Source organism: Panulirus ornatus, chromosome 43 (genome assembly GCF_036320965.1).
Source record: "Panulirus ornatus isolate Po-2019 chromosome 43, ASM3632096v1, whole genome shotgun sequence".
NCBI lineage: Eukaryota > Metazoa > Arthropoda > Malacostraca > Decapoda > Palinuridae > Panulirus > Panulirus ornatus.
This window is the reverse complement of record NC_092266.1, coordinates 28,978,477-29,002,670: the sequence shown is the minus strand read 5'-3', so window position 1 is coordinate 29,002,670 and position 24,194 is coordinate 28,978,477. Positions and strand designations below refer to the sequence as shown.

At 38.2% G+C, this 24,194-nt stretch overlaps 1 protein-coding gene across 4 annotated transcripts in view; it reads right to left on the bottom strand.

The window, feature by feature from the left end:
- The window catches only part of NSD (Nuclear receptor binding SET domain protein), a 51,662-nt gene that overhangs the window by 27,095 nt on the left and 373 nt on the right, over nt 1-24,194 (bottom strand). For 3 of the 4 annotated variants that reach the window (XM_071687391.1, XM_071687393.1, XM_071687394.1), the window contains exons 1-10: nt 23,958-24,107; nt 16,929-19,090; nt 15,714-15,851; nt 14,664-14,820; nt 14,088-14,242; nt 8,155-8,300; nt 4,036-4,957; nt 3,125-3,248; nt 2,049-2,176; nt 1,355-1,512 (exon numbers count right to left, since the gene is read on the bottom strand). In XM_071687391.1, the coding sequence (XP_071543492.1) occupies nt 1,355-1,512; nt 2,049-2,176; nt 3,125-3,248; nt 4,036-4,957; nt 8,155-8,300; nt 14,088-14,242; nt 14,664-14,820; nt 15,714-15,851; nt 16,929-19,058 (4,058 nt within the window). In that variant the 5' untranslated portion in view covers nt 19,059-19,090; nt 23,958-24,107. Of the gene's footprint in view, nt 1-1,354; nt 1,513-2,048; nt 2,177-3,124; nt 3,249-4,035; nt 4,958-8,154; nt 8,301-14,087; nt 14,243-14,663; nt 14,821-15,713; nt 15,852-16,928; nt 19,091-23,957; nt 24,108-24,194 lie in introns of those variants that run through there. The other variant, XM_071687392.1, reaches the window with a different exon arrangement.

The following is a 24,194-nucleotide window of genomic DNA, read 5'->3' as shown; positions in this document are numbered from 1 at the left end:
AAGCACACCCACTATCTATCTATCTCTGATGACCATTTCCTCCAGAACCTCCCTTAAATGAGTGGCCATAGCAAATTAGTCTCCACAATTGAACCCCAGTGTCACTTCCTAGCCTTTAGTCTCACCAGTAACAGGCCAGTGGCACAATGCAACTCTGACACATTGTTTCAAGAGGCTCCTACCACCTACTACTACCTAATGTTCCAACATACTACTTTACCTACTATTTGTTTGCCATTTCCCACATGAACAAGGCAGCATCAACATCAGATAACTGGGCCTTAGGGGGGAAAATACCTAAGTTAGCTTCTTGCTCTGTTCCTTCTTTTGGGAAGTAATACATGAATGAGGAAGGATTTCTAGCCACCTGCTCCCTCCCCTCTTACTCGACTTATAAGACACACATGGAATACATGGGCAGTATAGTATAATAAAATATAAAAAAAAATATATAAACAAATAATATCTATTTATTATTATTTATCTACTATACTTGATCGTCATCTCCCACGTCAGCAAGGTAGTACCAGGAAACGGACGAAGAATGGCCCATCCAATCATATACACATAAATATACATAAATGTCCATACAGGAACATATACATACACTGATATATATATACATAGGCATATTTATACTTAATTGCCTTCTTCCATTCCCAGCCCCATCCCGCCCCACATAACACAGCATCACTGCCCCCCACTTCAGCATGGTAGCAGGAAGAAAACAGACAAAAAAAAGCCACATTCGTTCACACTAAGTCTCTAGCTGTCATGTGTAATGCACCAAAACCACAGCTCCCTATCCACATCCAGACCCCACAGACCTTTCCATGGTTTACCTCAGACATTTCACATGCCCTGGTTCAGTCCACTGACAGCATGTTGACCCCAATATACCACAGCATTCCAATTCACTCTATTCCTTGCATGCCTCTCACCCTCCTGTGTGTTCAGGCCCCAATTGCTCAAAATCTTTTTCACTCTATCCTTCCATCACCAATTTGGTCTCCCTGTTCTCCTTGTTCCCTCCACATATGACACACATATCCTCTTTGTCAATCCTCCCTCATTGTATGTCCAGACCATTTCAGCACACCCTCTCCAGCTCTTTCAGCCATATACTTTTCATTTTCACACATCTCTCTTATTCTTTCATTACTTACCCGATCAAGCCACCTCACACCACATATTGTCCTCAAACATTTAATTTCCGATACATCCACCCTCCTCAATGTGTATGACAAATAGGACCTACTATTTTCAAGGTAAATACTTGGTTAGCTGAATCTATAAATAATGCATGTTTACTAAAACTCATTCAATGCAGAAGGATAGAACAGAATATACATACCTATATAAACCAAGCTTCACCCAAACAATGTCACCATAGATGGGAAATTTTCCATTCTCACAATCTTCACATATATATCCACCTTCTGGAGCTGTTATCTTCATACAATCAGCATGAAAGGCTGCAGGACACTGGTCACAGAGAAGCAGAGACCCACCCTGTGATGAGGAAATAAGAAAAATATGTTATCCTTGGTGATAAGAAAGAAAAATACCTCCCACATATTACCTGCATGTCATAAATGGTGGCTAAATGGGATGGAGGCAGGGAGCTGGAAGCACTCCCTGACTTGTATTTTCAATTTTTAAAAGTTGGAACAATGGAAGAAACCAAGCTAGGAGTACTAATCCTCCTTGAAGGCTCTTGCTGGCATATCTGAATTTGTATGGATGTAAGAATGGTAATAAGGGAGAGGTAGGTAGTATGTCTGAGGAGAGGAACCTGGATGTTCTAGCTCTGGGTAAAATAAAGCTAAATGGGGAGGGAGAGGAATGGTTTGGAAATGTACTTGCTAAAAATGAAGTAAATAAACAATGAACAATGATGGATAAAATAATTTTGTCTTACCAATATACATTCCTGATCTATGTGATGGCAACAATCATGAGTTCAAATAACTCTTGACACAGATTATAGCAGCCAAATACTGGTTACCCAGACTAAAGAATAACTCATCATGTAAAGGTATACATACCTTTGAGCAGCAGAAGCACCAATTAACATTGACATGATGAGAACTGTTCTTGGGTAACTGAAGGTGTTTCGTACAAATGTGATGGTTCTGTGATATCTCCTCAACACCTGCAGCAATGCAATCTTCACCTAAATCCAAAAAATCCAGGTTTTACATAACACTTGAGGAAAAATGGCAATATACTTATGAAGTAGGATGTGACTGACCTTAGTTGAGAGTAGCTACTTTTCTAAAATAAAAAAAAAAAAAAAAAAAACTGTCCATTATAAATGAAATTTTAGATTTCCTACATATGCTATACAGATAATTTTCAATATCAGTAACAAACATTGCATTTTTGTTTCATTTTAGCTGGTATGTGTTTTCTATTCTATATCTTCTACTACTCTCAGTATATATTCATACTTCTGATGTTTGTTCCCTCCAGAAACTCCCTCAAAGAGGTGGCCACAACAAAGTCTCCATAGCCAGTGAAACTCCAGTGCCACTTCTTCGCCTGTGACACCTCTCCCTTACCCGGCCTCTAGCAGAAGGAAACTAGGGTACAGTGTTCCCAGAGGCTCCTATCCAATGTTTCTATTGACTTACATCTACCTAATGTATCTACCTAATGTTCCTACTACTTCTACATAAAGCTCCTGCCTAATGTTCCTACCTACTGCTCTTACAATTTTTTTGCTGAAAGGCAGGGCTAGCATGTAGCATTCACCACGGAAAAATCTAGAGGTATGAAGAATGAGTTGTGTGAGTTAAATGGTTTCAAGTTTTATGTGTGACAAGGAATTACTGAAAATTTGTGGACAGAATGCTGAAAGTCTTTGTGTGGATGAGGCTGAAAGAAAAGACAGCTACTTGGGTCAGAGGAGTGCAACTTAACAACCACTGAAAAGCTGACTTACTGCACATCCATCGCTAACACTTCTGATACCCAGGTAGGTTGTACCAGTAATATACCTCCCTGGTTGGTAGCTGCTACCCAACCACTACCTAAAAATCTCTAAATCCACATTACTTTCTCAAAAATGTTTGCATACAGGAAGGGAGGGGGAGAGAGTAATGATTGATAAATAACTAACCTGTGTGGTATGTTGAGGGACATCGCAGACATCGCGTAAAAGGAGGATTTCTAGCCACAGGATCACCCATGTCATCTGCATTAGCAGAACACATGTGGCAAACATGACGAGGACATACGAACCTCTGAAAAAGAAATTTAATTCAAAAATAAAAAATACAAATATGCATATTTATCTACATCTATAAAAGTATCCCTTCCAACTGTTTAAGGACTGGTGGTGACAGATGTAAATGCAAGGGTCTTGGGGAAAGGGGCAAGTATGCAGTATGTGGTGGGTGGAGGGGCCTGGGAAATGAGTCAGTATGAATTGTGTGTATATATATGTATAAGCTGAGATGTATAGGTATGTATATTTGCATGTGTGGACGTGTATGTGGGTGGGTTGGGCTATCTTTCGTCTGTGTCCTGCACTACCTCGCTAACGCGGGAGACAGCAACAAAGTAAAATAAATAAAAATAAAAATCTCTGACACATGTTCCCTTCAGGAACTCCCTCAAGGGGGTGGACACAGCAAAAGATTCTATAACTGGTGAACTTTACTGCAATCTACTGTTTCTAAAGTATTCCCGCTGTTCTTCATTCACAATACAATGTGCTCAAACCAATCATTCCAATGATGAGTCATTCACTAAAGTAAAGTGCAATGTTTAATACCAATATAATACCCACAAGCACGGAGAAATAATTCTGTCCACAAATCATTCATAAAATGCACACTAGCTTCCCCAAACTCTTAAGTGACTTTTCACATGTAACAAAATATACTAAGCTTCAACCATAACATTCATAACCATGAAAATGCATAGTATGTAACTTAATGCTTGAAAGTTTCACAAAACATAATTTGTAACAAAAATAACCATCCAGCGTGGGGGAAAATTTTAAAGAAATAAGTGTAACATACTAACCTCCTGCTGACGCTGTTTGGAGACTTGGGGCCACTTTTGAACACATTCCTCATGGTAGAACTTCCCACAAAAAGGAACTGTGCATCTCTGTACCACACCTACTAAAGTCTTGCAAATGAAACATGAGTGTTGTCCAAACTGGCATTCTTCACACTTAAAATCTCTTTTTGGCATTGAACTTAAGCCTATACAGCTGAGATGAAACACACCACAACACAGTCCTTTACATCGAATCATGTCAGCCCCAGCCTTGTTACTTACACTCTCACAACGATAGCACACTTTCTCATTGCGAACTACTTTATAAACACCACGTATACTATCTATATCATCCTCTGTCCTTTGTCGTTTGGCAGACATTGCTCCATTTTCTTGAAAGTCATCTTTTTCTTCAGAGTGATAATACTTCCTTTTCAGCAAATTCATTTCAGTATTTTTTAATGCCAACTTGTCCCCATGTATAAACTTAGATTTGTATCTGGCTGTCTGGGAATTCGACATCTTCTTCCATTTCCATCTCAGTTTGTTTCGAGCAGTTTCTTCAGTGATACCTGGATTTTCCAACATAAGGGTTTCCAAATGTTTCTCAGCATACATAGCAAATTCACCTTCTCTTCCTACTTTTGGAACCATGCTAAATTTCTTATCTTCATAAGAGGAATTCTCATCAAAACCAGAGAATTCCCCATCTGTTGAGTCACCATTGGACTTTAATGATTTCATGACTGGAAGCTCATTCAGAGGAATAATTTTTCTTGGACGACCTCTTTTCTTTTTCTCTGGCTTAGCCTCAATAGAGGGATTCTTTGCTTTAACCATGACAAGATTTTTTGAGAAAAGTTTACTAGCACTCTGCTTTTCTATTTTAGTCTCTGTTTCCATTTCAAGGTTTTCCAAAGTATACTTCTGTATTCTTTCATACCTGAAATCAAGGTAAAAGTGATTAAATATCAACATTCCTATATTGTTCTCAAAGTTTATAATGCCATGTAATAAAGAACACCATCCACACAGAACTTTAACAGACATGTCCTTGAACTGCAAGGAAAAACCTGTGAAGGAAGAATGTTACATATGAGGTATTAGAAAAATAGTTCAAGTGTAGGATGTCAACAGCACGGTAGTTAGAGGTGGACTGGGAAAAAATACATCTACAGTAAAACTCCTTGAGAAATAATGGTCTCAGTTATATAAGAAACACAACTTGAACAAGAAAATTGGGAATGATAATACAAATTCATTGACGTGAAGAGCTACAATGTCAGGCATGATAGCTGGACTGTGAAAAGTGCACATAGCTTCTGAGTAAAATTTGTGATGAGCTAAGGAAGCTTTGGAAGCACAAACTGCATTTCAACTGGGAAAATTTTTTAAGGCAAAATTAAAAAGCAGTTAGTCTAAAAAAGACTAATTGAGAGAATGAGCATGATGTCCAAGCTTATTTTTTAAGTTGATTATAATGTATTGTGCCAAACAGCAAGCAGTACCATGCAAACCCCATGACTGTGTCATGACTGGCCCCCATATTTTTGTTAGCACAACATTCCATATCCGAAAAACATTCCCACCAATCAATTATGTATTAATGAGGGATGGACGCAAAATAAAAACTCAGAATAACTGGTAAGTAGTTTCTCAAATCTGAGGACCTTAGATTCATCTCAATATTCATTCACACAAAAATTTTACCTAGGCTACTGAACTACAACAAACTGGGATATTTTTCTGATACATATGCTACTTCCTACATTTGTGAGGTTGTGCCAAAAACACAGAAATTGCCTAATTCACCATTTCTGAATGGAGAAAAATTGGAGGAAGTGGGATATTTCAGATACCTGGGAGTGCAGAGAATGGAACCATGAAATTTAAGGGGAGTCATATGGTGGGTGAGGGAGCAATGAGCTGTGTGGAAAGAGAAGGCAATATTTGGGAGAGCAAAAATGGGTATGTTTAAAGGTATAATAGTCCAAGTGGTGTATGGATGCAAGCCATGGGATAAATATGAAAAGAAAAAGAGGAAGGTGATTTTATCGTGGTACAGCATTCAAAGAAGGATAGGAGTATGGTCATGTTTCTAAATCGGGATCTCATCCCCCCCCCCTCACTCTGCTACCTCATATCTAGCTTCCTCTCTGGCCAATCTATATACATGGTTGTTGATGGATCAGCCTCTCCCCCTTTCTCCAACAACAAAAGCATCCCTCAAGGTTCTGACCTGTCTTCTAAACCTTTTCTCCTTCTTAACAATGATCTCCTTTCTTCCACAAATAACCACATGCACTCATAAACTGACGACACAATGCTGCATTCTTCCAAATCCTCTAATTCTGCTCCTTCTTTTCTCACTCACTCTGCATCTTGTCCGACACAACTTCCTCAATACACTCACATTGGGTAGACGAAATCTGGCTAAGTTTAATGCCTCACAACTTTCCTCTCTCCTTCGACAGTTCTGTAACTCCATCTGTTAACACAATGAACATATTTGGTATTACTGTAACATCCATTCTATCTTGGAAACCCCACAGAAATAGCCTAGTCTATCACTAAGAAACTGGGAGTTCTGTTTACAAGTAGAAATTTCTTTTCTTCCAAACAGCTGCTCCATTCATACAAATGACTGGTCCGTCCTTGTATGGAGTGCTGCTCTCACATCTAGGATGGTTCCAGGTCTGCAACCTTACTCAAGAGAGCCGAGATGAAAGCAGTCTGACTTATCAACGCTCCCATGCTAACATCTAAACTTGACCCACTTGCCCAATACTGCAATACGGATTCACTTTCCCTCTTCTACAGGTATAAATTTAGTTTTTGGTCCCGAGAGATGGCTGCTCATGTGCCCCATCACTAGCTAGACCATGCAATACTTGGAAAGTTACTACATCACATGATTACTGTGTGGCCATTGACAACTCAAGGGTAGGCTGTTTCAATAACTTTCTTTCCCTACTCCTTGAAGCTTTGGAACTCTCTCCCCTCTAATGTCTTTCCCAATAGTGATGCCCAGACACTTTTCAGAAGACAGGCTTTTCACTTCTTCCAAAATTTGAATATAATTTCCTCCATCTCTAATTTTTCCTACTTCGTTAACCTCTTCATATTTCAATTATGCCCTGGCCTTTATGTGGATTTCCATCTGTGACTGGAGCCTCCAATGAAAAAATAAATAAATTAATAAGTACATAAAAAACAAATTAGACAGGGTGAGAAAGAAGTAAGGTAATAAGATAAGCATGGATGACAGAGCTTAAGAAGGAATGCTGAAATGGTCTGGACATATAGAGAGAATTAACGAGAAAAGGTTGAGAGGATATATGTGTCAGAAGTGGAGTGGAAGAGATGCAGGAACAAAATTGGAGATGGAAGGAAAAAGTGGGTAAGACTTTGAGTTCTTAGGGCTTTAACATGCAGGTGAGTGAAAGGCTAATGCGGGAATGAGCGAAGGGTAGCAATGTAGTGTAAAGAAGGTGATGAGCTAAGAATGGACTGAACTAGAGCATCTGAACTGGCAGGGAGAAACCACGTTTTGGTTTGTGAGCCCTGATTGTTAGTATGGAAAGGAAGTGGAATAGGTGCATCACAGATGACAGCTGAGAGAATGGATGCATGTGAATGAGGCAATTTCTGCTCCTGTTGCTACCTACTTAACATGAGAAATGGCAAACAAAGTAGGAAAGACAGAAAGGAGAAAAGGACTGCTCCTGAGGCACTGGCCAAAACCCCTTTTCCCACTCACTTACAGGGCAACAGAAAAATATTTCTATGTACATTCACCCTATTCACTATAAAGCTGTATCTGCAAATATTAGAGTACAGTGCAATTCCAAGTTAAAGTGAAACAAGTCCTCCATATCCTTTCACTAATCTTAAATTGTCACATGTGTCAGCTACATCCCATCCTCCCACTTAGGATTCCAAAAGGCCATCACAAAGGTTAGCTACATACTTTTGTATTCATCCTTTTACATATGCATGCCAATCTACAAACACACTGGGATTTCTTCCCCACAACTGTAATGAGATCTATTTTCAACCCACCTCAATGTATAGGGTTTCCTGGGTTGATGACTGAGTTCCAAAACCCTATTTCTACTAAAAACAATGAACACCACTTACCTATCCATTGACATTGCTTCTTTAGCTTCTTCAATAGCCTTAATCCAACGCTCATGTTTCTGCCCTGAAGACACCTTATTGATATGCACTAATGTTTTTACCAGGCTTTCTGCATGCAATCGTTTGTACTTCTTCATCCCTTTCAACTGCATACATAGAGAAAAATTTTATTTGAAAATGCTGAACATGCCTGATTATTTTAGTATTTTTTTTAAGAATCAAAAGCTTTCTAAAAATGAATTCTAACATTATAAAGATAAGATGAACAAAATTTCATCTACAAGTTTTCAATACTGCAATGTAAGGTACTGCAAGACTAAAACCTCTCCATTCAGGCTCCCTTTTTTTGTAAAAAGCATGTAGATGAGATATATATTCTGAACACGTTAACAAGTTTCAAGAAAACAATGAAAGCTACAACAAAACAACAAATTACATATGAACTAAAGATTCAGTTTTGCTTTAACCCTTGGAAGAGAGCATCAATGTTCAATATAATCTAAAACCATGATGAAGACAAGAGGTCTAAAACAAAAAAGGCATATGAGACTTCTTTCAAGAAAGTATTGCCAAACTTAAGGGAAAATAAGATAATGTTCTGGAAGGCAAACAGTGTAGAGAACAGCTGAACAAATGGAACCATCACTGAAGAATGCAAAGGGAGATGAGATAACAAACAAGAATAAGGTGAAGAGAAGATACAGAGCACCATCTATCTCCGACGCGTATGAGTTCTGTTCTGATCGACCAGTCGGATCTCAAAATGAACGTGTCAGCATGGGATGTAGAATTCGTATACCTGTAGAGCATTCTTTTATCCTAATGAATTTCTATCATGATTATCTCTTTTTTTATTAGCCAGCTTTATCATATGATTCTGAAGTTTCAGTTTATCGTATATTCTATATGATTCTGAAGTTTCTTTTCACCATTCATTTAAGATTCTTTATTTCATATTTCATCATTCTTCTTTATCATATGATTCTGAAGTTTCTTTTTATCGTACATTCTATATGATTCTGAAGTTTCTTTTCACCATTCATTTAAGATTCTTTATTTCATATTTCATCATTCTTATTTTTTACATTAAGCAAGTTCTATTGTGATTACCTTATTTTTGTTTAACCCATTTTGTGACATTTTTCAAAATCAGTTTATCAACAAGAAAAAAAGTTTATTTTTCACCTTTTCAGCAGCCCTTTCATCAGCACTTGCTACTTCACCTGTTACCTGAACATTGTGCAAGTTACATCTGTTAAATCTAATGAATTAACCATGACTTGCTGTGAAGTTCTCAATGTAATCCTCTACCGCTCGCTCCTTCAAATCTCAAAAAAGGCTTCTAGCCTTTGCCTGAATTGTTAGTAAGCTTAATGGTACATGTTTTTGAATTTGACCTTCCATCCACAGCATTTTGTGGATGGGCCCTTTTCGCTGCTTTGTAATTATTGTATACCTCATACTTACCAAACCTTTCACTGCTTCACATATTTTTTCTTTGTCCTTTAAAATTGTGGAGACTATCGAATGGGACTACTGGTGATAACAAGCACTCACATTAACCATTTTCCTCTTTCATATTGGGCAATTAACTTCATTTTCAATTCCAGATCTATCAACAAGTGATGGGATTTTCCTCTTGCTCATCATCTTCTTTGAGGTTTCATACAAAAATGGTTTAATCCAGCATGAAAATTCGATAAATTCACTTGAATAACGTATGCTTACTGAATGGTAACTGAGAATGAGAACCGAGCGAGATGCTGTGATTTACACAATGCTGGAATATCATGTGACAGTCAGTATTGTATGCATGCAGCCGTTAGTAGACAGACATACAACCAAACCCAATTTTTATTTTTTTCATACATATTTGCTATTTCCAGCATTACGAGGTAGCGTTCCATAACATATGACCGAGCCTTAGAGGGAAATCTCCATGGAAAGATCTGTGGGGCCTGAATGTGGGTAGAGAGCTGTGGTTTCGGTGCATTACACATGACAGTTAAGAGACTGAATGTGAACTCTCAACTTTCTTCTTTCACACACTTTACCAAACTCAGTCACCAACTTCTGCAGTTTCTCGCATGAATCAGCCACCAGTGCTGTATCATCAGTGAACAAGAACTGACTCATTTTCCAAGCCCTCTCATCCAGAACAGACTGCATACTTGCCCCTCTCTCTACACTCTTGCATTCACCTCCCTAACCACCCCATCTATAAACAAATTAAATGACCATGGAGACATTACACATCCCTGCCGCAAACCAACATTCACTGGGAACCAATCACTTTCTTCCTACTTGTACACATGCCTTACATCCTTGGTAAAAACTTTTCACTGCTTCTAGCAACTTATCTCCCACATCATATACTCTTAAAACCTTCTACAAAGCATTTCTATCCACCCTGTCATATGCCTTCTCCAGATCCCAAAATGCTACATACAAATCCATCTGTTACTCTAAGTATTTCTCACATACATTCCCCAAAACAAAGATATATCTTTTTTTTTATATTTCTTATTATACTTTGTCGCTGTCTCCCGCGTTTGCGAGGTAGCGCAAGGAAACAGACGAAAGAAATGGCCTAACCCACCCCCATACACATGTATATACATACGTCCACACACGCAAATATACATACCTACACAGCTTTCCATGGTTTACCCCAGACGCTTCACATGCCCTGATTAAATCCACTGACAGCACGTCAACCCCGGTATACCACATCGATCCAATTCACTCTATTCCTTGCCCTCCTTTCACCCTCCTGCATGTTCAGGCCCTGATCACACAAAATCTTTTTCACTCCATCTTTCCACCTCCAATTTGGTCTCCCACTTCTCCTCGTTCCCTCCACCTTCGACACATATATCCTCTTGGTCAGTCTTTCCTTACTCATTCTCTCCATGTGCCCAAACCATTTCAAAACACCCTCTTCTGCTCTCTCAACCACACTCTTTTCATTTCCACACATCTCTCTTACCCTTACGTTACTTACTCGATCAAACCACCTCACACCACACATTGTCCTTAAACATCTCATTTCCAGCACATCCATCCTCCTGCGCACAACCCTATCCATAGCCCACGCCTCGCAACCATACAACATTGTTGGAACCACTATTCCTTCAAACATACCCATTTTTGCTTTCCGAGATAATGTTCTCGACTTCCACACATTCTTCAAGGCCCACAGAATTTTCGCCCCCTCCCCCACCCTATGATCCACTTCCGCTTCCATGGTTCCATCCGCTGCCAGATCCACTCCCAGATATCTAAAACACTTTACTTCCTCCAGTTTTTCTCCATTCAAACTTACCTCCCAACTGACTTGACCCTCAACCCTACTGTACCTAATTACCTTGCTCTTATTCGCATTTACTCTTAACTTTCTTCTTTCACACACTTTACCAAACTCAGTCACCAGCTTCTGCAGTTTCTCACATGAATCAGCCACCAGCGCTGTATCTTCAGCGAACAACAACTGACTCACTTCCCAAGCTCTCTCATCCCCAACAGACTTCATACTTGCCCCTCTTTCCAAAACTCTTGCATTCACCTCCCTATATATATATATATATATATATATATATATATATATATATATATACATTTATCCCTGGGGATAGGGGAGAAAGAATACTTCCCACTCATGCCCTGCATGTCGTAGAAGGCAACTAAAAGGGAAGGGAGTGGGGGGCTGGAAATCCTCCCCTCTCGTTTTTTTTTTTTAATTTCCCAAAAGGAGCACAGAAGGGGGCCAGGTGAGGATATTCCCTCACTGGTCCAGTCCTCTGTTCTTAAGGCTACCTCGCTAACATGGGAAATGGCGAATAGTATGAAAGAAAGAAATATATGTACATATATACAAATATTTTTCAATCTAATTTTTCCAGTCACATGTACAGATGGTCGTAAGTCGCATAGGTTGTAAGTAGGGGATAGACAGTACTTTGAGAGCCAGTTGATGTAAGCATTTTAAACATAGAAGGATGTGAAGATAGTGATGGTGAGAGGTTGACTAAAAGACAAGTGGTAATGAAAGCCTTGCATACAATTAAGTGTGACAGCAGCCAGAGTGGATGGGACTGCAATTCAATTTCTAAAATGACAGTGTTGTTGACTGGTTAGCTTGATTTTCTAAAGTATCCACTACTCAATGTTAGGTGTCTGGGATTTAGCAAAATGCCAGTATATATATATTGCCTTTACATACAGGCAATGGGGATAAAATCAAATGTTGAAATTACAGAAGTATAAACATACATAATCCTAGGGATAAAAGGGGCAACATGCTGTCAATGGACTGAACCATGGAATGTGAAGCAGCCATGGGAAACAATGGAAATGTCTGTGAGATCTGCCAGTGGATAGGGTACTGTGGTTCAATGCATTACACAGGACAGCTAGAGAATAGATATGAGCAAATGAAGCCACATCTTCACCTGTTCGTAGTGCAACGTAACTAATGTGGGAAACCAAAAGAACAAGTATGAAAGAAGTATGGATCTGGAGAAAGCAGATGATTGGGTTGATTTAGCTGCTTTTCAGGTGTTACGAGTATTGGGTGTGGGAGAGATGCTAATATAAAAGCAATGAGAAGTTTTTAACATAGTACAACATGTCCATGAGTAGTAAGAAAGGAGGGTGAAGGGTTCCATATGCAGGTGAGTGAGAAGCAGAGGAATGAGACAACATATCTGTTCAATCAGTTTATGGCTGGGTTGGTGAGAGAGCTGAATGCAGGGGTTTTCGGGAGAGGAGCAAGTCTGTGGTGTGCGTGCGTGCGTGCGTGCGTGTGTGTGTGTGTGTGTGTGTGTGTGTGTGTGTGTGTGTGTGTGTGTGAGAGTCAGTGAGTGAGTGAAAGAGTGTAGTATTTGTGTGTGTGTGTGTGTGTTGTGTGTGTGTGTCAGTTAGTCTGCTTATAAAAAAGCAATATGGCAAATTCAAATGAAAAACTGCAGTTGTTGTCAGAGTTTGGGAGTGTATGAAAGGATTAAGTTGTAACTGCATATAAAAACAAGGTTGTTAGATTTGGAGGAGCAGAAAAGGCAGATTCGTTGGAATGTAAGCTTGAATGAAGAGAATTTGGAAGTGGATTGCTTTCAAAACCTAAGAATGGACATGGCGGCAAAGAGAACTATGGGAGCTGAAGTGAGCCATAGGGTTAGTAAGGTGGCTAAGGTCCAAGGCACATTGAAGAGCGTGTGGAAAGGGAGGTCACTGAATGATGGTACAGTCAATCCCAGCAGTGTTGCAGGTATGTAAGGCATGAGCCCTATATAAAGTATGGAAGGTGTAAATGTGCTGGATATGAGATGTATGAGGATAATATAAAGTGTAAGATGTGATCAAATATGAAATGATATGGTGAGGGAGGTGCATGGAAGTAAGGGGATCAGGTATGAGAGCTGAAAGGGATGTACTGAAATGGGATGAAAATATGAAGAGGATGACTTTGTGGGTATACACCTCAGACATCGAAAAACAAGGAAGAGAAGTGATTAGGAGAAACCATGATATAATCTATGGAGCTTGGATGTGGTGAATAAGGGACTCTGGTTTAAGTGCATTATCCATGACAGCTTGGGAGATAAGCAAATTAGGCTTCTTCAAACCATAACACCTGTTAGACCTAAAAATGGAAGCTACACACCCAAAACTGTTTTCTAGAAATCCCAAAATCTTTGGACACATACTGCATCTAATGTATGCCAAGATAAATATTCTGATGTATGCATTTTGAAAAATCCATGTACCAGTTTTAAAATGTTACATATCTCAGTGTGGTTTACCAACCCTTTATGTTTCTCACTTAAAATAACTTCTAATAAACTACAGTAACATCATCTGGTCTGGCAAATAATCTTTTTCATGTGGCATTATATTAAAAAGTGAGCATAATTATAAACATAATTTACACTTACCTTGGATTTCAGATCAGTGAGGTATTCTCGCAGCTTGACAAAGCCTTCAAATGGCAGAACATTTCCAGGGGCAATCCAGTAAGTCAGAGAGTTGTCACTGAAGAAATGCACATGATACATTCGAATACTACGAACCTTATGCCAATTCTGTGTCACTGTTGAAAAAATTTGATAAAAGAAAGGACAGTAAAAAAATTTATAAATATACTCATGATGAGAAGATAAATTAAGTAGAAGTATGTTGAACTTCTACCAAATTTAAAACTAAGCCAAAGTGTGACCATTAATTGGAAGTTACTGACAATATATCACTTAATACAAAAAAATCCTAAAGGTAGAATGATAAATTCTCTTTTATTACAATGAAATAAAAAATGTGCATTTTAAGTAAGCCTATTAACTGTGACTTGCACATCATTTGATCATATTTACACAAAGACACCTGCTTCTTCCTAGATTTGACACCATAAGATTCATCTTCACTTAAGTCATGCTCATACCCAAATCTCCAGACAACTTGAGGGAAAACCCTGAATATTTACACAAGGTATTTATACAATGAATGGTTGTACTTACAAGATATCTTGCTGTACTGGCCAAGATGATCATAAGATATCATAGCAGGCCACAGTGGGCTTCCCCGTATGTGGACCCACACCAGGTCACCCACTAAATGCTCACAGGGAGTCTCCTGCTCCAATGAGCACATGTCTACACCAGAAAGGGCAAGTTCCTGAGAAAAATTATCCATGTCTGATAATATGCATTAAATCTATTAAACTGAATTCTTACAAGACATCACTTACATTACCTAGCAAATACTTACATGTCTGAATGAAAAAATGACTAAAATATAATAATGTTGAAAACATGATGCCCATGACAGATAATGTTTTCTTATCTGTTATCTGCTGGACTGTCGAAGTGCTAGATATGAGTAGATGCTGCTCACAAGATCAATTCGAAAGAATTTTGCTAAAAAATTTCAGAAACCATTTTAACCCCTTAATGTCTCCAACAGATATTATGCAAGCTGAGCAACAGCCCTAGAAAGATATTATGCACTGAGTTTTACACTTCTATTCTGAGGCCATACACCAAGCCTAGATGGTTTATGATGAGGAAGCACATGAACATTTCCGCCTACAGTCAGTCATCTCCTAGCCATGTCAATAACAGCATCTTTTTACAAGTTTTCTAAGAAATTGAAGTCTTAACTATAGTTAGAGGCTCAAGCAAATGACCCTGAATTACTCAAAAATAACAATCTCTCTGGTTAATGAGGAGGGTAATTCTGTAAGTATTACCTCAACCAGGACTGAAAGTAGACAAAAATAAGGCAGATGCTTTTCTAGGAAAATTAACAGCAGTGTTGCCATCACCAATATTTTCTTTGGCAACTTGTCATTATGCATTCTCTCCACACAACAAAACCAATTCAAGTTATTTTCTTAAACTCACTGAGATATCCTGCATATCTCTTGTTCTCTTTGAAATCCTACAACTATATGTATCAGCACTGTTTTTCAAACATAACTGTTACCATCGGCAGAGAATCTTTGTATAAAAAATTTACACTATCATCAATTCTACAAACAGAATTCATAAAGCATATTAATAAGTCACCTCATCCAAGCTAGAGTTGAGAAGTGCTTCATTCTGTCTTAATTGTTCCCTTGACAACTTCTGCCGTTTGTCTTCATCCGATATGTCCATAAGCTGAGGTTTTCGTATTATCCTTCCTGATTTTGTCACTGATGCCAGCTATAAATATACAAACATATTCAAACAAATTCACAGAAGTCTGCAAAAACCATATCTGGATATATAAATAATATACTTTCAGAATGTTGAAAGAAGGGCTTATGCTATAAAATCAAAGACAGTGTTATGATCTATGGTAACAATGCAATAAGACTGATGACAGATAAAAAAACAAGGTATGATTAATGCTAGAATGGAAGGATTGGATGACAATATAGGATGCACAGATGGCAGTTTAAATGAAAAAAAAAAAAAAAGAGGAACATTGTATGATAATGTAAGCATGAAATAATGGGATGATTGAAGGTATGGCATGTGTGACAATTCAGAAGACAATAAATATCAACATACATAATGAGGGAGGTAGAAGGAGAGATGAAATACAACATCATTCATTCTTCAGCTGTCATGTGTGGGGCACTGAAACCACTGATACCTATCCACAACCAATCCCTATGGACCATTCCGTGTTTTCCCCTGACAGCTTCAAATGCCCTGGTTCAGTCCATTGACAGTAAATTCTCCACTTTGACAAAAATATTCCTTGAGGGCATGCTTTATCCATAATACATCTATCTCCCTCTAAGCAATCTGTTACAACTCATTATAAAATGTGATTCTAATACTCTCATATCTGTATAAAACATCACTAAAATTCACTCATGCATGCCTCACATGCTCCTGAATATTTAGGCCCACACCAATAAAAACATTTTTCAATCCAACTTCAATTTGGTCTCCCCCTTCCCTTGTCCTCTTCACTTCAGACAAATATATCCTCTTCATCAAATTTCTCACTCATTTTCTCATGTCCACACTATTTCAGATTCTGTGTGCTCTGAGACAAAGATGGCTGTTCCAACAACAGAGGTATATGTTTGTTGAATGTACATGGTAAGTTGCTAGGGAGAAGTGACTGAGAGGATGAGGGTATGTACAGAGCATCAGACTGGGGAGGAACAATGTGGTTTCATGAATGGTAAAGAATGTGTGGATCAGGTGTTTGCTTTTAAAATATTTGTGAAATACTAAGAGAAATTCATTCTGCAAAAGAATCTACAGGATTTGGCTACTTACCTCATCTACATTAGTTTTAGATCTGCGAGAGGTTCTGCGGAGAGAAACTGCTTTCCTCAAAGGGGTCAGAGTTTCATCATGCTCATTATCATAATCTTGAGAATCTGTAGAAGTGGAATTAGAGACATACAACTGTGGCTCAATTGGTACATTTGTTTTTCTAGATAGCTTAGGGGGATCCACCTGGTCATATTCCTGAAGAGCCCGCTTTATCCGTGATACATCTGATCTCCCCCTAAGCAATCTGTCTGAGCTAATTATGGAATGTGATTCTAATACTCTCGTTCCTGAGCACAGCTCTGATCGTTTTCTGAGGCTTAGTTTTTTCCGTCTATCATAAATACCTGAGCTAACCGACATGCTAGCCACACTATCAAAAGCTTCTGGGGCTTCAGTATTTGTTACTGAATTCTCTTCTTGCACAAATAAAGTTGCTGGTTTAATACTTCTGCTAGCTTGCTCCTCTATAATTCTATCCTTTCCAAAACATTTATAAGAGGCCACATCACTTTTCTGACCTACATCTTCCTGTGAATCAAGATTGCTTTTGATACAATTATCAACCTGCCCCACACTCGTGTTTTGTACTAACATAACTTCATCTTTGGTTTCAAGTGTTTGTACTCTGCCCGTAGATATATTCCATTTTGTGTTTCCATCTAGTCCCTTGTCTTCACATTTTACTGTCCCATTATGAATCATTTCATCAATCACTTCACCTAAAATGAGCTTCTGTTTAGCATCTTCTTTTATAGCATGCTTAGATTTTTGTTCTGGGCTAGAATTCTTGGAGTTTGTGCCTTTGCTTTTCTTTGGACTACTTGAGGTAATTTTCCTTAACTCATTAAAATTAATGGTACCAAAGAAAAATCCATCTTCAGTTTTACGTTTTCGTGCTCTTCCATATCGGCTAGTTGCTGCAGTCATGAATTCTTCCTTAAAAGCTTGTTTCAATTCTTGATCTGAAACACTGGTATAATATCCTTCATGGCTAACCTTTGCTCTGTTTCTCAAAGTTCTGACCTCCCCATTGCATGGTGATCCTTCAACACATTCTTCACTGAAGTAAGAATCATTTTTCAATTTGTTTTGTTCATCTGTTTGTGATGGTACTGAAAGATTATCCGATTCCTGAAGTGTATTTTTCGATGTTAATCTTTGTAGTCCAGCTGTACTCACTTCTGGGCTATGATATGTGGTTAGATTCCCATACTCATCAAAACACAGCACTGGCTGAGCTGCAGTTGCTTCTTGGAAGCTGGAAGGTGCAGGAGGTGGAAGACTAAACTGACCCTCATTTCTCCCAATCGCCTGATCCTCCTCACTCTCCTCAACCTCAGTCTCAGAGTGTTCTGAATGTTCTACATCATCACTACTGCTTTGCCAATGTTCTTCATTTCTATCACCATCATACTCCTCATTACTTCTGACCCATCTCTGCTGGTTATTTTCAAGCTGACCATCCATGTGATTGCCTGCTCCAAGCCACTCATCATCTAAATCATCTGCACAGTATTTGCCTTCTTCTCTGATTAGCTTTCCTTTATCTCTATGGTACTTGGTTTCAATCTCTTCTGTACTGCAATTAGTTCCATCTTCCTCTTCACTGTATTTGGTTTCACCTGCAATATAGATAACTTCATCTTTGCCTGTATGGTAACTATCCTCTTCCATGCTAAAATTGACATTATCCTCATCAGCACTGTACCTGCCATCTTCTTCGGTACTAAACTTATCTTCGTCATCAGCACTGTACTTGTCTTCCTCGTCTTCAGCACTAAGCTTCTCCTCTGCACTAAAATTTTCTTCTTCCTCTGCACTAGACTTTGCCCCCTCACTTGCCTCTTTACAATGAAGCCAGTTTTTTTCTATTCCCATACTTTCATTACTTCCACATCCATAAAATTTACTCTCTTCTTTATCAGGGTCATCATTAGCAATCCAATTTTCAAAACAATTTTCCTGGTGAACATTCACTTCATCATCATCATCATCATCATCAGATTTTTTGGAGTGTATATTATCACAAATGGCAGAATCCTGAGACATGCTTTCTAATTCTCTTGAAACCTCTGTTGTGAGGTACAAGTTCTCATATCCCATGCCAGGTACAGATGGGACATCATCCATTGAAGCCTCAGCAGCAATGTTGCTTTATTACCCTGTAAAAAAAAAGAAGAAAAATAGAAAATAAAAAGGGATCAAACTTGTTATCATATTTACCACATTGACATGCATCTACACTTAAAATACTCTTGAAATCATCATCCTTAACCTCTAATCTTTAATTCTATACATGCACAAACACACACACATACAAAGTAAAAAGTGGGGAGGATTGCTTTAACTAACATGGGGGCCTAAAAAGACTCCACGGTCTGTTACATTGGTTGATAAAATTAAACTCAAGCAAGTGAAGAGTAATGAGGATGGGATATACTCAAATAAATGCCTCATTATAATTATCACTTCTCAAGAAAAGAACCTTAGGATCATAGAAAAGACTTGGGAGTAAATGTTGCCCCTAACCTGTCACCAGAATCCTACATTTGAATAGTCTAGGAGACAAACTGTCTGCAGGCAAATAATAGAATAGCTTTCAAGTACGTAATAAGGAAATATCTCGTGGAGGTTCACAACACACACAAGGCCAAAACTAAATTATGCTTCTCAAATTTGTTCACAACATCTGAAAAAGTACAAAGTGCTGATAGAAATGGTCCAGGGGACTAAAAACATACCAGAATTAGAAAAGCCAAGTAACTGGGAAAGGATAAAAGCCATATATTTGCCTACTCTGGAAGAGAGAAGAGCTAAGAGTGACATGACTCATAACTTTAAGTTTCTAAAGCATATCAACACCACAGACAGTGAACAGTTCTTCAAGTGATGTAGGGAGAAAGTAACAACATATAACATTAAATTATGCATGAAACTTGTAAAAAAATATGCAAAGAAGTACTTTCACAGTATAACAGTGGTGGATGAATGTAAAAGAATAACTAAGGTCACACTTAATGCAAACAACATACATAAATTTAAGAAAAAGTACAAATGGGTAGGTACGTTTCTCAAATGGTGAGGCTACCAATGGTACGCCACAAGGTGGTTCTGTACTGAGTTCACTGCTCTTCTTGATTTATGTCAGTGACCTGACAGAATGACTGGACTCGCCAAAAATCTTTGCAAATGATCCCAAGGTCATGTGGGATGTTGAGAATGATGAGATATGCATAGCAGGCTTGCTTAAAAGCAGCCTGTGTTTACAATGGATAGCTTACACCTTAATAAGATGGGTATTGCATGTTCAGGCAGCCTACTCAGCCTAAAGGTGCATTTTGAAGAAGAAAAATGCAGTCTTGTGTGGAGCAGCCTTCCCCCCATATGTAAGTACTTCAAGTTCTTCGGCAAATGCACAGAATATGTAAAATATACTCAGTTATGATTTGCTTTATATAAAAAATTTATTTCTTGCCAAATAAACAATTTCATGTGCACTCTATTTAAGAGACAGTATTTAAGTTAATCCTGTACTGAAAAATGTTGCTGTTAATATCAAATCAATTTTTGTGGAAATCATCATCAGGCTTCATCATAAAATAACAGTACTGGCAACATGTGCAGACACCACAAGGAGACTAAAGGAGACTTCATGACCAACTAGCAAAAATCTGTAATGAGCACAACTGTAATGAGAGATTATATCATAACATAATGTTATGAGTGGGAAGAATCAATACTTCTGCCAAGAACATATATGACATAGTTCTAGCAACAAAGAATCGTTTTTTTTTTTTATAATAAAAGGATAATAAAGTTGGAAAAATGTAAGGTATAAGTGGTCACTAACAGTCCCTCTTGAGGTAGCTTAAAATATAACTTGAAATGCTTGTTAATACAACACAATAAAACATCAGAATAAAGACTTGTAAAATTTAGCTATCTCTGCACTACTCTGGACAGGACAAAAATGAGATTACATCATCAATAAAAATATGGACATACCCTAGAAGGTTCAGGCAGACATTTTAAATGGTAATAAGAACATGTGCTAATGCACCACAAACATTTTCCAGAACTAAGCAAAAATTATGTACAATAAAGTACTGCTTTTCGTCAATGATAAAGTTATATAAATCTGAGGAAGCTTTAAAAAAATGAACATTACTGTAAACATCAATATGAAGAGAATACATTAAAACAGTAAGAGAAACCTAAAAGAGTTTTTAGAGCTATGTAAGGAGCAACGTTCATTCCCCAGTCAGTTAGTTCCCTATTCTCTACAATGAAAAGGGACACCTGTTTGTCTGCCTGTCACCTGCATGAGGATGATGCCACACATACAATGACCAACCCCCCCTCCCCACACAGCTGCCAATATTCATCCACTTCCTTAGCATGACAGAAATTTTCAGGCCACTGGGGTGATACTGGGGCGATATATTTTTGGAAATTATTTTATTGTTATACAGGAAAGCTTTGCCAATAATATGGAGGGTATGGAATGGGGAAAATGGCAGGGTAAGTGATTACACCATTACACAATGCCATCTGCAATTTTGGGTGTGGCCAGGGAGAAAGGGAGTGGTTTGGTGAGGGAGAGTGGTGACCAGGTAGGGATGCGATTGCTGATAGTAGGGGAGGAAGGATGTGAAGTCCAGAGAGGATGGGAATGGTAGTGTTGAAGAAAAGTGAATTGATGGTGAGTACCTACATATGACAAAACATTGAGTGTTGCAGGGCTAACGAATTGTGCTCATATCAACTTGTTGGCTGGCAAATGACATTTTTCTCAACCATCTCACCACATTCCCTCACTTGCCTTGCTCGATATCAAAGCTTTTTTTTTTTTCAGTAGCTACTTATCTGATATAGTTATCTACTCTACAGTCATCCAGTACTGCCTTCAAAAATGAGTCTAATCTTTTGAATAAAGGAGAGATATCCACACCACCCACACAGTCATACTCATGTGCAGAGAGAGAGTTCTTCCTTTTTTTTAATACATAAACTTTTAAGTGTTTCTAGAAGATGAAGATTTCCATGGGCAAGGTGTCCCACTAAATCTGAAAACCTTACAACATACCCCCACCTCCCTAAGTCAAGTTTTATCTTTTTTTCAATATTCTAGTTGAAATATACCAATCACCCTCAAACCTGAGCACCATGAAAATGGCACCAGGTTTCAAAAAATAAATGATACAGTGGGTGATTGTGCAATCCCCATTAACAGAAGAATCTAATGATGGTATGCTTACAGTCTCCCTAAACATCAAAATCCTTTGAAAAACATTAAGATTAGGAAATTACATATGTAATAATACCACAATAAATACTACAATGAAACTATAGACACATCTCCAGGAGCAACAGAGACATGTGGAAAAGTATTTACATGTGTCATCAGTAGCAGGGGGTGTGTGTGTGTGCCAAAATGAAACACTGAGACTGATGAACACAATACTGTGAAGTGCTTACTGATATCACAGAAATATGCACCCAACAGCCGTCTGTTATTTCTCCCTAGGTAAGCGAAGGATTATATCACTTGTTACCTGGTTTTATCTTTCCTACATAGTAGTCTTTCATGAAAAACTGCTTTCCAGTCTACTTTCAAAAAATCTGTTTTTGATAAGACTGGAAATATGGTATTATCACTGGGATGCGTGATAGCAAAACAATCCTGTAAAAGTGCACCGATACCACATAGCAAAAACTTACTATAAAACATATATTTCCTGATTCACCCGGATACCCTACAGTATTACTGATGTATTTTACTAACCCTACAGAGGTCCTCTTGGATTTTGGTAATTTTCAGGGGATTTCAGAGTTTGGGAATATTGGCATATTTCCACTACCATCTTTGAAATTAAGTGAAATTTTATAGGGTCTGTTGATAATCTATACATGTATTACCTACTCATCCATTAATCAACTCTATGTTATCTTAAATGTACAAAGCCCACACTATTAGTGCCTTATTCAGTATCATTAAATAAAATATAATACTCCAAATAATACTTCACAACAGTTACTGTATTATTCAGACTCTACACTTCCACCATAAACCAAATTCACTCATCTGAGCCTATAAGAGATGGATCTGAAGTGAAAAAAGGCCAAACCTAACCTAATCTCTGCCAATCAAGCACAACTCAGATACGAAAAAATAAAAATGCATATACTTTTTAATATTCACTGTGAAAAAACTGTTCATATTAAAATCTTTATCAATAAATGAAGGTATGCCGTTAAGATACACAAATTAAGTTTTTCCAACAAAGATAAGGTTAGGAAAAATGCACAAACAACCAAAATGAAGCTAAATTACAAAAAAAAGTACTCTAATTTCATGATGTCCTCATTAAAATTCATTCTACATTAAAACACTTGTTTTGGTATGTCAATAAAAATCGGCCCCTCCATTATTCTTCCCAATAATGACGGTTTACGTTCAATGGTGGAAACCCTCTAGTGAAGAAATGAGACATCTGCTTTTACGGTCCCCTGAAGTAACCAGCCCATCCCATAAGCATCCACTTTCACATTCAAACACACAATTATCTTCTCATCCAAAAAAGCTATTGCACATACTCTGCGTCCCAACAACAGTGTTTGTGTGAAGCATTGTATGGTGGGGCTGGAGACCAACCGTGCCAGGCTCTTTACCACTTTTAGAAAGATATTGTCTCCCTGCACTAAAAGATAATAGCCTATATTTCAATTCTAACAACTTGGTATACTTGCCATACATATTTATACACTTAACAATCTATATTGCTAGAAAACTGCTATAATTTTCAGAAAAAGCTAAAACTAGGCCGCCATTGCGATTTGCGAGTGAAATACAAAGCTGTAGAGGAGACTAAGCCGCCTCAGCTTGTAAACTTTGTAAACTTTCCCATGTTATTACGGCGACATGACGGCCCTAGTCGGGGTATCACCCTCACCAACGGCTCCCTGACAGCATCCCTCCCATATAAACACAACGATAACCCCATCCCACGAAATACATTCATTACATACCCGATTTTAAAGATTGTATTTACGGTGCCGTCGCTCCTATGTGACAGCCATTGGTGTTTAGCGGCGCGGGAACCAAACTCAAATATGATTGGCGGAGCCGCCGCCAAATTTGAAATCCCTAGAAAATGTGAGCGTTACATTGCGCAAATAATATTGAAAAATGTGTTCTCTACTCCAAGAATAATCATAATATCACTTCTCATGCTCTAGTCCCTTTTACTCTCCATGGTTGACTAC